This window comes from Zonotrichia leucophrys, chromosome 20, assembly GCF_028769735.1.
Source record: "Zonotrichia leucophrys gambelii isolate GWCS_2022_RI chromosome 20, RI_Zleu_2.0, whole genome shotgun sequence".
Taxonomy (NCBI): domain Eukaryota; kingdom Metazoa; phylum Chordata; class Aves; order Passeriformes; family Passerellidae; genus Zonotrichia; species Zonotrichia leucophrys.
Genome location: NC_088189.1, coordinates 6,338,161 through 6,352,511, shown reverse-complemented (window position 1 = coordinate 6,352,511; position 14,351 = coordinate 6,338,161). Strand labels below are relative to the sequence as shown.

The window sequence follows — 14,351 nt, the reverse complement described above, 5'->3', positions numbered from 1 at the left end:
TCTGCTGAAGGATGAAAAAAGCTCTTCCCACCTCCTCTCCCCACAATTCCCAGGAGTTATGGGGTTAGGTGTGACCTGGGAGAACAATAAATTGCAGAGTTGTTTTGAAAATACAGCCAAGGCCATATTCTGTAGGAAAGATGGATCAGACAGTGAGATGTGCAATAAGGAAAGTGCTTTCTCTCTGCAGAGATCAATATTCCTACCCAAGCAGGTAAATATCAGGAGAGGGTTTTTTATTAGCAGTGGTGGTTTTCTTCTTAAAAAAGAAAAAGTAAATTGGTGAGAAAAAAAATGGAAATCCTTATTTTTTCCTAGTTCAGTTAATTATAAGTATCCAGGGGTGAGTTCTTACATCAGAACCATAAACCAAAGTGCTTTATTCAGTATTATGGGATTTATGAATGTACCAAATATCCTCTCTGCTGCTGTTGGCTGAAACCAAGTGCTGGGAAAGGCTGAGGAATGGATGAGCTGGGGATGAGCAGCTCCTTGGCTCTTGATAAATCTGGGCAGAGATCTGGCTTTGCAAGAACCAGATCTCCCTTCCTCTCCCTCAGCCAACAGCACTCGCCCCTCCATCAATTACAACTTCTGACATCAAAAATAAGGAGCAGAATTTGCACTTTCACTGAGGTTTGGATGGACAACACCCTCAGGCATATGGTGGGGTTCTTGATGTTGTTCTCTGCAAGGCCAGGAGCTCATCTCTGATCCCTGTGGGTCCCTTCCAGCTCTGGATGTTCTGTGGTTTGTGGTTTTATGCCTTGGGAAGGGCTGAGCTGGGGACACGCTAAGTTACTCTTTACTGAGCTGCAGGTTGGGGGGATTGTTTGTTTTGGGTGAGAATTCAGCTGAAATCCCTCTCCCCAAACCCACAGCTATAGCAGCCACAAAGCCTTTCCCTGCTCCAAATTGTTCCCAGGGCTGGGGGCAATTCAGCAGGTGGGAGAAACCCCAAGTGCAGAAAGAACAAAGCTGTGTGGGGGCCTTGTGGTGCCTCTGCTCCAAAGCTCCAGACTTGCCCTGGTGAAGAATCTGCCTGAGGCTGAGCAGTTGCCATGTCTGTTTTCACAAGTTTTTCTTGAGAAGTTAGACTGTAATTATGTCTTTCTTTTTTAAAATTATCTTTTCAATTTTTTTTTTCTTTTTTTTGCTCCAGGGAGTTTGTTGACTATTTAAAGAGCTGTCACTGGGCTCCAATCTCTCTCTGGATACTCTGGAATATCATTGCAGGGTACAACAATGTATGTCCAGAGAAGGATGCCTCTCACCCTGCAATGCTTTATAGGGAAGGTGGCCACTCTCCATAGTTAGAACTCCTTTTTTTAAATGAAAAGGATCTCCAGCAGCAGTTGGTGTGGGTGCAGCCTTTGATATCCGCTCAAAAGAGAGACTCAGACTGGCAGCAAAGCAGGCTCTGCTGGAAAAAACTCCAGCTTGCTTTCCCACTCATTTTGCTGTGCTTCCCCTCAGCTATTTTTGTGGCTATTTATGCAAAAGTAAATTTCTCCTTCCTTCAACAGGAGAAATCTCCTTCGAACACATCCCAGGCTGCAGCCCTGAGTGTGCTGTCATGGCCTGTGCATCTCTGGGGCAGCAGAGCTCACTGCTGTGACTTTGCAGAACCTGTTGGTTATTCTCACCCCTGATTTTCACCCCCCAACCCCTGCCCAGGGCATGCTGAAGGACCAGATCTTGCCCACCAGCCTTCTCCTCTGCTGAGGAGAACCATGGGGCTTAGAAGGGAGGGATGGAGGGCAGAATCCTCCAGCAACAGATGTAGGAGGGAAAGTTGTCCCATCTCTGCAGTGAGGACTGCTTGTGAGGAGGCTGAAGGGAGAGAAGGGGACAAAGGGAACCTGTTGGAGCAAGTCCAGAGGAGGCCACAAAAATCACAAAAAGGGCTAAAAACTCACAAAAGGAGCATCTCAGCTATAGAGACAGGCTGACAGAGCAGTGGGTGTTCAGCCTGGAGAAGGCTCTGGGAGACCTCAGAGCCCCTTCCAGTGCCTAAAGGGGCTCCAGAGGGCTGGAGAGGGGCTTTGGACAAGGATCTGGAGTGACAGGACAAAGGGCAATGGCTTCAACCTGCCAGAGGTCAGGTTGGATTGGATATTGGGAAGAAATTCTCCCCTGTGAGGGTGGTGCGGCCCTGGCACATGTTGCTCAGAGAAGCTGCGGCTGCTCCATCCCTGGAAATGCTCAAGGCCAGATTGAAAAAAACCTGGTCTAGTGGAAGGTGTTCCTGCCCATGGCAGGGGGTTGGAATGAAACATCCTTTAAGATTCTGTCCCAGCCAAACCAATCTATGATTCTGTGGTTCTAGGAAATGGAAGGTGGGAAGAGCAGCCCTGAAGCCAAAAGACCTGGCACTGCTGAGGAACAGAGATGGACTAAAGAAAGTAGAGCATGTGCTGTGTGATGCTGATGGATGTTTGGCACAGGGTTTTTTTGGATCCCTTCTTGTCATGTCTGAGCTCCTGCCTGCCTATTTTGAGTGGCCCACAGTGGCTGCATGTACTTGCCCTGTTGCCTGTGTAGACTGGGGATTTGTGACACCCTTGCTCAAAATGTGGCAGCAGAAGTACCAAGGTCACAGCTCCTTTTGAAAGGGGGAGTTTTAGGATTTTTCCAAGCAAAGGGATTGCTATTAGATTGGGTGCTGTTAAATCAAAGAGGCCCATGGCTCACAAACTCCCTTTGTTCCTGCTTTCAGTACTCTGAAGCCTGGATAGATTGCATGACAGAGTGAAATAATCAATAAATAGAGCAACATGGTTTTGTATCTTGGCAACGATGATGCTGCTGAACCATGCAAACTGACTTTGCTCTCTCTCCCTCAGTGCAGAGATCCTGTCTGGCTGCAGGGAAGGAGTGATGCCAGCTCTCCACAGTGCAGGGGAACACAGACAGCCCCTTCTCCCATCTCAAGTTTTGTGCTTCAGCAACCCCTGAACTGCCTTCGGGTTAGAAAGTTCACAATAATATCCTTGCCCAGCTGGGATCACCTTCACCCCACAGTACAACACCTCCCATGCTGAGATTCACAGAATCTCACAGTCCTAGAATGGTTTGGGTTGAAAGGGACTCCAAAGATCATTTAGTTCCAACCCCTTGGCATAATCAGGTTTCTTGGAAATTTGCTCTTCCTGTGGCTGAACTGCTGCAAGGGCCTTTGAGAGGAAATCATATCCTGTTCAACCAGCCCACTCTTGCAGCAAAAGGGGTTTTTCCTGCAGTCTGTGTTATTTCTGAGGGAGGATGTAGCTCTGGTGCTGATGGAGGGTCCTGCTGCCCGCAGTGGTCAGGGAGAGCATGGCTGCTTCCCTCCCCTCTGGGCCTGAAGCCAGGCAGGAAGGGCTGGAGCCTGCAGCAGCACCAGCACTGCCAAACAGCACATTTTCAGTGTAGTGAAATGAAGAATGAACCTTCAAGAAACCAGGCAGGAAACTTGATTTTTCCAAGGAAACCACTGAAAGAATCAGCATCTTCCCGTAGGTTGCTTTTGGCTGCATTAGATCACCATTTTCCTGGCCACAGAGAGGAGCCCAGGCAGAGCCTGAGCTGGCTCTGTCCATTCAATAAACATCAGTTTCTCTGTGTGTTTCCAGCATGGCATGTGCAGTGAATGCTCCAAGAACAGCTCATGTCATGCTGATTTCATTCAGTGACGAGGAATAAAAACAGAAGCTCTGTAGTCAACATGAAATTAAGATTAATGGCTTTGCAGGTTGATTTCCTCTGTGTGAAACAAACCCCATATTGCGATTTGGCTATTTAATGTTTGCTCAATGTTAGTCATTAATAGCAACTTCTCCACATGCACAGGTCATTTGCTCACATATTTTGGAGTTTCTGTGATCTCAGCCTTGCACTGCTCTTGCTTTGTTTAACCCCAGGGGAAATCATGGAATCACAGGATGGATTGTGCTGGAAGGGACCTTAAATGTCATCTATCCAACCTTCATGGCATTAAAATTTCTGGAGATAATCACCTGCCTCCAGGGACCCAGCACAAAGGGGCAGAAAATGAGCCCAGCCCCTGGTGCTGTTGTTTATCCTTGTCCCTGCATCCCAGAGGTGACTGGGAGGTGGCAATGGAAAGCCAACCAGGACTCTTCCTGTGCTTTGCTTTGGCATCAGTACCGGGGTTTTATTTGCATGTGCTAGGCTGGAAAACTGCTTCATCATCTGGTGAGTGTCAGCGATGCCACCGAGCCCTTCTGCCTGGGGCTGTCCCCCAGGAACTGGGGAGGATGAGCTGGAGATCAGGCTGGATGGGGCTCTGAGTACCCTGGTTAGAGGAAGGTGTCCCTGCCCATGGCAGGAGGTTGAAACTGGATGATCTTTAAGGTCCCTTCCAACCCAAACCATTCTGTAATTCTGTGAGTGTCTGAGTCTGTGATTCCGTGATTCTATGATTCTGTGAGTCTGTTATTCCATGACTCCATGATTCTGTGACTCTGTGATTCTGTGATTCCATGATTCTGTGAGTCTGTGAGTCTATGATTCCATGATTCTGTGATTCTGTGAGCTGTTGGCTCTGACCTGCCCCATCCATCATGAAATGGTGTCCATCAGCCTCACACCCCAGCTCCTGGTCAGCGTGGATGAAGGAGCTCAGCTGGGTGTGGCCACAGCATGAAGGATCCTGCTGAACCCATCACATGGATAAAGGAAATTTAATTACATCTGTAGGATTTCCATCAATGCTGAGCAGCAGCAGGCTGGGTCTCAGGGGAGATTTTTCATTGTGTTGAAATCTGACTTTGTTAATTACCAGTCTCTGATATCATTTGAGGGTTAAGTTTATGAAACAGAATCCTTATTTCTCTGATTTCCTTATCCAGCTGGTTTATTGAGTCTTGTACAGAGGATGGTTTTGGACCTTAGAAACTCCCAAGGTTTCCTCCCAAAGAGGAAACTCCCACACTTCTGGCATGAGCTGTGCAGAAGCATTGGAGCAAGGGGAGGTGATGGAGATATGCAGAAGTCCTAGTGAAAGAGAAAGAAAACATCTCAGGTAAACTGAAAATGAGGACAAAGGTCTTGCTGCCAAATTACAGCTTATTTTACCCCCAAAGGGAACTCCCCTTTCCCACATGGGAAGCACCCATCCCAGGCGGCCAGGGAACATTGTGGTGAGGGGCTTTAGCAGAGTGACACCAGCCTTTGGTGCACCCCAGGCTGTTGACTTCCCCTTGGGGAAAGCTTCCCATCCTCTGTTTACTCAGGAAGCACCAAATTTGACTGTAGGCAGTCAATAGAGCGCCTGGGTTTTATCTACACATCAAATTTACTTTCTTTTTTAAAGAGAAAATAGCCACTGAACAGCCCTTGAAGCTTGGGGCTAGTGTCTAATTCCACTTGAAGAGCTTTGTTAGATAATTGCAGTATTTTTCTGAGAGAAAATAGAACAATCAAGGCTTGTAATTAAAAGCCATTCAGGCAGCTTTGATCCTTCTCTCTGCATCTTCACTTACCAAACACAAATGCCAACAAGGACTCATGGCAATATTTACAGTCGCTATTTTTGGCCTTTGCCTTTAAATTAACTCCTCTTCCTCTCTTCCAGTTAAAAGCAGGAGGAGGGAGGGAAATGAGGCTTTTCAACAGGTGTTTCTTTGGAAAGATTATTTTGGAGGATCCCTGATATCATAGAATAATTAAGTTTAGAGAAGCTCAACAAGTCCAACCATCAACTCAACCACACCACCACATTCACCACTAAACTAAATGAAATGTCACACACACAGGTTTTTTGAACACTTCCAGGGATAGTGACCCCACCACTGCCCTGGGAAGCCTTTTCCAGGGCTTGACCACCCTTTTGGGGAAAAAAAAATTCTAATAATCTAATCAAACCTCTAAATATCTAAAAAATCTAAAAAAAAAAAATCTAAAAAATATTTCTAATATCTAATCAAACCTCCCCTGGCACAACTTGAGGCCATTTCCTCTCATCCTGTCACTCCATGATGACAAGCCTGAAGCTCCTCTGGAGGCCTCAGAGCTGCTATAGAACAAATTTATCACCCCAAAACTGCCTCCAGGCACAACCTCAGCTGCAGTGGTGGTGTGGATGGGACAAGACCCACACACTCTGCTCTGGCCATGGACAGGGAGCTGCCAGGGCTGTGTCCCACAGCCCACAGGGGATGCTCAGGTGAGCTCCTGACTCACTGGGAGAGGAATCCAGCCTGGGAAGTCCCAGCAGCAGGTGGGAATGTCAAACCTTGATGTGCTGAGACCCTCTGAAGGTGCCAAACTGGGCTTGTTTCTCCCAAAATTGGGCAGTAGAGCCAGTAGGTCACCATTTCCTTGGGTTTATGGTGGGACCATCAGTGGCTCATCAGCACCCAGGGGCTCCCTGCAGTCCCAAGGAAACTAGGTGAGTGCTACAGGTGTCAGGCTGTACAGGGAAGGGACAAATTCTCTTTCTTGGCTTGATTTGAACACCATCTTCTGGATACCCTTCTGCTTCTCATCTTTCACAGCCCAACTTTTTGCTTATCCATGTTTAATTTTTATTTTCATATTTTTCTCACATCAAGATGCATCTGAGAAGCCAGGCCTCCAACTCTCAGTGGGGTATTATTTCTTTTCTCACCCAAAAATCGTGACCAGCCTTGGGGAGGCAGTGTGAGACTGTGTAAGACCCAGGGGATTGGAGCTTCCCGGGAGAACAAGCTGCAGCACGGCTCGGATGAGGACAATTGATCCAAACAGCCAATATTGCTGCAGCATGAAGATTTAAAAAGCAACAACTGCTTCTGATCCCCTGCCCTGGCTCAGATGCCTGCATGGAAAGCCTGTGGTGGGAATATGAGCCCTAATTCCTAAAAGTGGGAATATGAGCCCTAATTCCTAAAAATGGGGATATGAGCCCTAATTCTCGGTGGCTGCCCCACACCTTTGCACCCATTAATGCAGCACACACTGTTCCAGAAGGAAATCCACCCAGCTTTGAGGCTGAGCTGACTCTGTGCATGGCTGGGAAGGGGTTAGGAAGAGGAGGAAACCCTGGGTTCCTAATTCAGCCTCCCTGCAGACCCCAGACGGGATGCTTGCTTTAGGAGGGGACTTGTGCATCTATTTGTGCATCTATTTGTGAATCTCTAATGGGGTTTGTTTTCCTGCTTCCAGTGTTCAAGATGCAGCCGATGTGGGCTGGTGTGACAAGCCAGCCCCAGCAGTGGGAGGAAACTCAAAGGAACAAGCTGGCGTGCGGGGTTTCCCTGGGGAAATGTTGTGCTGGGAGAGGGCAAGCATCTCCCTGGAGGTGTTTTCTGCTCTCCCAGAAGGAGCCGAAGGACAGCCTGGCTTCTGCTGCTGCGCTCCGAGGGTCTGCCCAGGCACAGGAACCCCGAATGTGCTGTTTCCCCGCAGGAGCAGAGTGCCAGGCTGTGTGTGAGGCTGAAGATGCTGCGATGGGGGGGGGATGCAGCGATGCTGAGCTGAAAGCAGCGAGTGCCGCTTAGCGCCGCCGGGCTGAACCGCACCGGGGCTCCGCGGGAGCTGCAGCCTCCCCTGCGCTCGGGAGGGGACCTGGACAGCCCAAATCCTTCTACCCCGGGAGCCTGGCACCCGCACGAGCCGCCAAGGCTCGTATCGGGTGTTTGGCGTGGAGAAAATCGCGGATGCAGCAGGATGCTGCCATAGGGAGATGCTGAGATGGGGCTGTCCCTGCTCCGAAAGGGAAGGGGCAGGGGATGCAAGAAACGTCTGGAAGTGCCGGAGGAGGGTTCAGAGAGGAGGGAACCAGACTCTCCTCAGCGATGCCCAGTGACAGGAGACACGAACTGAAACATGGAAAATTCCATTAAATCATAGGAAGGAAAATCACTGTTCAGGTGGTGAAGTACAGGAACAGGTTGTCCACACTAGCTGCGGCATCTCCATCCTTGGAGACATTCAAACCCGAGTGAACACGGTGCGGGGAAATTTAACCCTGCTTGAGTCATGCTGTAATTCTGTGGCTGTCATGACTTGTGATTTAACAGAAAAAGCTCCAGCAATATCATTGTCATGTCTGAAGTGGGTAACTCACATTGAAAAACTCCTTTCCATGAAAAAAAATACAGTAGTTTTCTACTTAATAAAATATATTGCCTTTCCTAGAGCCCCAGTGCCAATGAACAGCGATGCTTCAGCTGATTGGGCAGCTTGTGTGAGAGGTGACATAATTTGAGTCCGTTTTCTCACACAGAGAGTTTTTCCACCTGGGAAACCCATTACCAGCAGGTGGCAACCACGCCAAAGCAAAATTCCTGGGGAAGGTTTGCCTGGAAGAATGTGTTCTCCTTCATTGTCCTACCACAGCTAGCACCTTTAATATGGAGAAGGCAACAGAGCGATCTTGTGTCCACACATCTGTTTTTAGTTTTCCATAACTGAAATTGCCATCCCGAGGAATTGAGGGCTGTCATTTTGCATGTTGGGGTGCTCAGGGCACTGAATTGCCTGAGCAGTCTCATCTGGGGTCTCCACCCACACCCACCCATGGCTCTGAGAACCCATTTAAGCTGAGAACTGCAGCCTCATTTCCTTTTCTGTTCCTTGTCCTGCACTTTCCTGGGGGAATTTGGACAGGTAAGAGCCAAGCTTGGTACCTGGGGTTGGGGAAAAGCTTGAAATAAATATTTTAGCTATGACAGCCTCCCTAAAAGCAATAACATATGAACTTCACAGGGTTAAAGGGTGCGAGAATGAGTTTTCCAAGATTTCCATATGGAGTTTCTGATCTCCAGAGTCTCCCAGTCAAGTCCTGGTTTTGTTCAAGTACGTTGACTCTTTGTCTGTGAAGGAAGAAATTTTATATCTGCAGTGCTCACTAGAGTTTTTCTTATGGCTTACAAACCACCTTAATTTTGTTACAAACCTGATGTGTTTATTTTATAATAGGAAAAATGCAATATATATAGCAAAGATATGGCACAAGTAGCATAAATTTTCTCTTGTGAAAGAAGGACCAGTCTCTTTTTTTCCCCCATGAGGTTTATTTCATTACTCACTCTTAAATAAATATGTATTTGACACTTAACAGGAACAACTAGTTCAAAATGATTTCTAACACAAGTTCTCACAGTTGTTATAGTATTTGTATGGTGTGCTGTTTGGCACTATTTTTGAGACTCAAATCTTCCTTTTGGTCTAAATTTAACGAGTCAGAAAAGAGGAAATTTGTGGTGGGGTGGAAGATGGACAATCCTTCAAAATCAAAAGAAAGCTGTAACACACAGGAACATACATGAACATTGAAAATAGTTTCTTTTCTCTTCCAAATACTCATCCTCTGTCTTACAGACGTTTCATTAAAAGTGCTCATTAGCTCTGCTCCATTAAACAATCCTCCCTAATAACTCAGTGATAAAGAACTGAGCTTTGCACTCCTCTGGAAATTGGTCTCCAGCCTGTCCATGCTGTACAGCAGATGGCAATAAAGGACCACTCTGTGGCAGAAGTACACCCCTGAAAAGGAAATATTCTGTCCTTAATAATTCAGAGGGTGAAATTAAAATCAGGGTCTAAAAATGCAAGTTGGTGGGAGCAAAGAGGGGAAATACAAGAGTTGCAAGTGGGCAGGACAAACTCTGTTGCTGACGAGGGTTACAAACAGACCGCACGTTACATGTAAACCAAAGAAAGGACGTTGTGCATTCATTGGCCACTCCTCCAGTCTGCAAAGTTTCTCCTGAAAAACCCTGGAAGGGCAGGGACTTGCCAGCCCCAACCCCCTGTTCAAGAAGTTCTGCATTCCAGCAGCTTCCGGAAACTTTTCCGAAAACTGTCATCCAGGAAAGCGTACAAGAAAGGATTCAAGCATGAATTGGCATAGCTTAGGCTGGTGATGAAGTAGGATATCCCAATGACCATGGAGGTCTGGGGTAAGTCAGTGGTCAAAGCCACGATGGTGGCCAGGTGGAAGGGGGTCCAACAGAAGAGGAACACAGCCAGGACTATGAAGACCATGATGGTGACTTTCTTCTTGGCTTTGTCCAGGGCTCTGGCATTGGAGTTCAGGTGCATGTTCCTCAGCTTGTAGAGCATCATGGTGTACAGGATGCAGATGGTGGATACTGGAATGGCAAAGCCAAGGATGAGGGTGTAGATTCTGCTGGCTTTGAACCAAAACCTCTCAGGCTTGGGGAAATTGAGACCACAGCTCTTGATCTCCAGGTCGTCGGTGTAGACATTGGCAAAGATGATGAAAGGGAGGACTATGATGGTGACCAGGATCCAGATGCACAGGCTGACAATCCTGGCTGCTCGGTACGTGCGGTGGGGCATCCTCTTGGACCTGACCGTAGCCAGTACCACCAGGTACCTGTCTATGCTCATCACTGTCAGGAAATAAATGCTGGAGAAGATATTGTAGTGGTCTATGGACAAGATGACCTTGCAGAGGATTTCTCCGAAGGGCCAGTAGCGGAGGAGGTGCTCTGCAATGTTGATGGGCAAGACAAGGGTGAACAAGTCATCAGCGATAGCGAGGTTCAGGATGAACATGTTGGTCACAGTCTTCATCTTGGGGGCCTTGAGGATCACATAGATGACAGCAGTGTTGCCTGTGAGCCCCACAGCACAGATCACAGAGTAGATCACGGGCAGGACAACATAGAAATCAGCTGCCTGCTCTTGAAGGGTGAAGTTGAACCTCATGCTGTTTTCCAGGTAGCAGCTGTTGCCTGCGTTGCTGCAGGAGCTGTTTAGATCATCCCAAAAGGAGAGGTTTCCCATGCCTTTTGATCACAGACCACCCTCAGATACCACTGAAAGCCTCACTAGCCCAGAAGTGAGAGGCTTTTTGTTTGGTTGCGATATTTTCCCCCTCCTGTGAGAAGCAGCTGTTACCTCATTTAGATGCAGCTTATTTTCAAAGGTGAGTTGTGAGGCTTCTTGGACCACCTAACTTACCTCTCCCCCCTGTTGGAGAAGTTAGATTTTGAAGTGATGATGGGAGAAAAAAATGTTTGGAAGACATAAGTCTCCATGAACCAAGAAAGCAAGAGAATAATGACTTTCTAAATAAATCAAGGAACTCTTCTTTCTGAGAGCATTCCGGTGAGCTTTGGCTTTTCTTTGCTGGGGGAGTTGAGCGGCTCCTGTTCAGCTGTCTACAGTGAGAGTTCTTCTAGGGCTGACAGGAACAAGGAGGCAGAAGGGGGAATTTCGTGCCTGGCTGGCTGTTCTTAGCCCTTGGAGGACCGGAGGGATGGCTGCAGTTTCTCTGGCACAGCTCTTGCTTTCCGTGCTGGAGCAGAAGCGTTCCTGTGGTTAATTAGCGCTTGCCTTTGTGTCGGAGTTCAGGCTCTTCATGGACAGCGATTTCACAAACAATGAAGAACTTTCTGACACTGCTTCTCCCCACTCCCAGGGTCCCCTAGCAAAAGAAGGAGGGGGAAAAATAGTTCAGGGAGTATTTCTGAAATTAACGGTTAAAGAGGATTACCCTGCAATCAAAGTACACCTTTAAGCGAGGGTGGGTTATGAACTCACTCTGAAAACCATCCCCACTACAAACAACTGGCAGCACCCCAAATTTGGCACAGATAGACAAACCTGTACATCTCAGAAGTTCAGGATTAATCGGGGAAGAGAGAGAAAAGTACCCTGAAAGCGAATCCACTTTAGAGACACAGCAGGAATCATCCCACCTGTAGCAGTCACCGCATCCATCACTATTGCCTGACCCATACTTCCAAGAATTCCTCCACAGGGAATGAACAAGAAACCGACCCCTACCCCCCCACCGTGAAGATCAAAGGTTTGGCAACCGGTCCCAGGCTCTGCAGAGAGAAGTGCCTCACTTCTTCTGCCTTTTGTTGTCGTACGGCAATAAAGTGAGAGGGACTGCCGGCGCTGGGGATGGGGAGTGAAGTGTCCCTTACCTGGGAAGCGGCTCCTCTGCCTCCTCCAGCACCTGCTGCTCTCACTGGTGAGCCTCTTCCCTCTGATCCGAGCTGGAGGAGGGTCTCTGGGCTGCTGACGTACCGGGATTTGCAATCAGATCAACACGATGCTTCTGTGTGTGCGTGTTGTGTGTCTGACCAATTAGCACTTGCTTGGATCGGGGAAGGGGGGAAACAAGGGTTTTCTCTCTTCAGGGTTATTGAAATAGTAAATACAGTGGATGTTTCCTTCAGGAATGAGGGAGATGTGGAGAGACACAGGCAGCACCCAGGACTGGCTGAGTGAGGGATGAAAGGATGGGAAGCAGGGGGTTAAACTGCTTCAATAGGGAACAGTGGCTCGTTTTAACAAAGGGAGCAGGAGGCGGGTGAGCTACATTACAACGTGCAAAATAAACAAATAAACAGATGTACCTTGCCAGATCTGTGCTGGTTTCGGCTGCTCTGGGGGAGTTTGGCTGAGTTCCTCCAGCTGGGTCTCTGATCTGGCTTTGGAAATCCAGTGAAATCCTTCAGATGTGCATCAGGAGGTGCAGGAGTTCCGTGAAGCTTCTTGGAAATGCACCCCAGGTTATAGAGCAACAATGTAGGATCACTTTACCAGCATGTCCCTAAAGAAAAAAAAAAGAAAAAGGAAATCAAGAGTCTTTTGATTCTCTTTTAGTCTTTTAAGTATTGCCTGACCTTTGTTTCGAGACAAAGCAAGGGAAAACACAGGAATCCATCACTGCCATGCCTGGCTGAGTGCATTTAACCAAGAGGGCCAGCTCATAGATCTGAGCCAGTAGCCAAGAAGTGTGTCTGACTTTGCTTCTCTTTTTGGATGTTTTATATTCTTCTGGCAAGATTATTGTGCACCAGTAGCTGGGTGGGAGTAAAACATTTCATTGCACTTCTTAAAGACATGGCTATAACCGACTTCAGCAGATGGGATTTTTTTTTTTTAATGTACAACTCTTCAAGATATTTCCTTGACCAAAATCTAACCAGACATTGGGCTTAAGGAAAACTAAACAGGAATTATATTGTCCAATTATATTGCATAGGAATGATATGGATGATACTTCTTCAGATGAAACACCCCTGGAGCTTTCTTCTTGCCTGTTTTGGGAAAGCTGGTGTGGTTTATAAGGAGTTGTAAATGAAGCAAGGCTTTGGTAGGTCTGCAGGGGGAATGCAGTTTCCAGGAATTGCTGTTGTCTTTTTTCAGGGAAAAGCATACAGAAGGCAGAAAAATTCAGGAGAATGTGATGTTACATTTGCTGATCTGTAACTATTCCCTGGGACAAAAGGGTTTTAAAGTATTTTTCATCCACAATCCTTTGAGGCTTTCTGGTTTTTTGCATAAAGTATATCTCTGGTCTCTGGGATAGTTTAAAAGCTGTTCTTTCTCTTCCCAAACTATATTATCTTGGAATTGGCATCATGCTGCCATGGCCACGGGTTTTGTGTGCCTGGGTGCTGTGTGTTTGAGGGGCTGGGAGCTGAGGGAGCTGCAGGAGCGGTGGTGCTGATGATGCTCCCTTGTGCTTTACCCTCTGTCTTGTGCCTTACTCCTCATTATCGGTAGTGAACATGCTCTCCGTGCCTTGGTTAGGATGTGCTTGATTAAAATAACCTGTCAGAGATGAGATGGAGACTAATTAAAGCTCATTGCCTGGTGTGGGTAGAGGGGCTTTTGCTTAAATGCCCCAAACAAATTACTGGCACCTGCTTTCAGAGCTCCTTGCCTGGTTCCCCAATAAAACTTGTTTGCTTTGTGGAGGACAATTGCCAACAGATCTAAATTCATGTAGGAAATTGCTTTGCAGTAGGAACTGTTCTACAACAACAGAAAAAATATTTCCTCTGTGTGTTTCTGGGCCCAAACAGGGCCAGAGGTTGTGCACAGAGGAAACAGATCTATTTATATTGGTGTGATGGAGAGTGCTTGGAGAGAATGTTTTACTCTTCTTGTCTTCTCTGGCTGGGCATCCCTTGATTATAAATATTACAGCAGCATAAAGCCCTGGAAATCAAACACTGGTTTGGAAATACTGCTACAAAGGGCAGAGCTGCCTGGACCTACTTTTGTGCCAACAGCTCCATCATCAGCACAGGGCAGCAGGGACAAAGATTTTATTCCTGGCAAATCCGTGCCATAGAGATGGACTTTGCCTCTTGAAGCCCATGTTCACACTGTGCAGCTTGGATCAGCTGTGCAAACAAAGAAAAGGCAGCGTTTTAGGGAAGGGGAAATCCCTGCCAATGCTAAATCAGTGCTGCTTTATTGCCTCCCTAAAGCTGATGTGCTGCTGGCTCCAGACAAAGGCCATCCACCATTTTGGAGTTATGGAGAACCTGTTTTGTTGGGCTCCTGCTGCTGTCAAGGAGTCAAGTTCACCTCAAGGACACAGGTATACAATCAATAATCTGTTTACCAAAACAAAATGTTCT

The 14,351-nt window shown here is 47.3% G+C and overlaps 1 protein-coding gene across 1 annotated transcript; it reads right to left on the bottom strand.

Moving 5' to 3' along the window:
* Positions 1–8,880: 8,880 nt before the first annotated feature.
* Positions 8,881–12,462, bottom strand: NPBWR2 (neuropeptides B and W receptor 2). Its single transcript, XM_064730277.1, has 3 exons — positions 12,330–12,462; positions 11,895–11,985; positions 8,881–11,386 (listed from the first exon to the last, which is right to left on the bottom strand). The coding sequence occupies exon 3, from the start codon at positions 10,741–10,743 to the stop codon at positions 9,745–9,747; it is 999 nt and encodes a 332-aa protein (XP_064586347.1). The 5' UTR covers positions 10,744–11,386; positions 11,895–11,985; positions 12,330–12,462; the 3' UTR covers positions 8,881–9,744.
* Positions 12,463–14,351: the final 1,889 nt, after the last annotated feature.

Bases quoted from the DNA above. Each gene is read 5' to 3' on its own strand.
- NPBWR2 (XM_064730277.1), bottom strand. From the start codon at position 10,743: ATGGGAAACCTCTCCTTTTGGGATGATCTAAACAGCTCCTGCAGCAAC.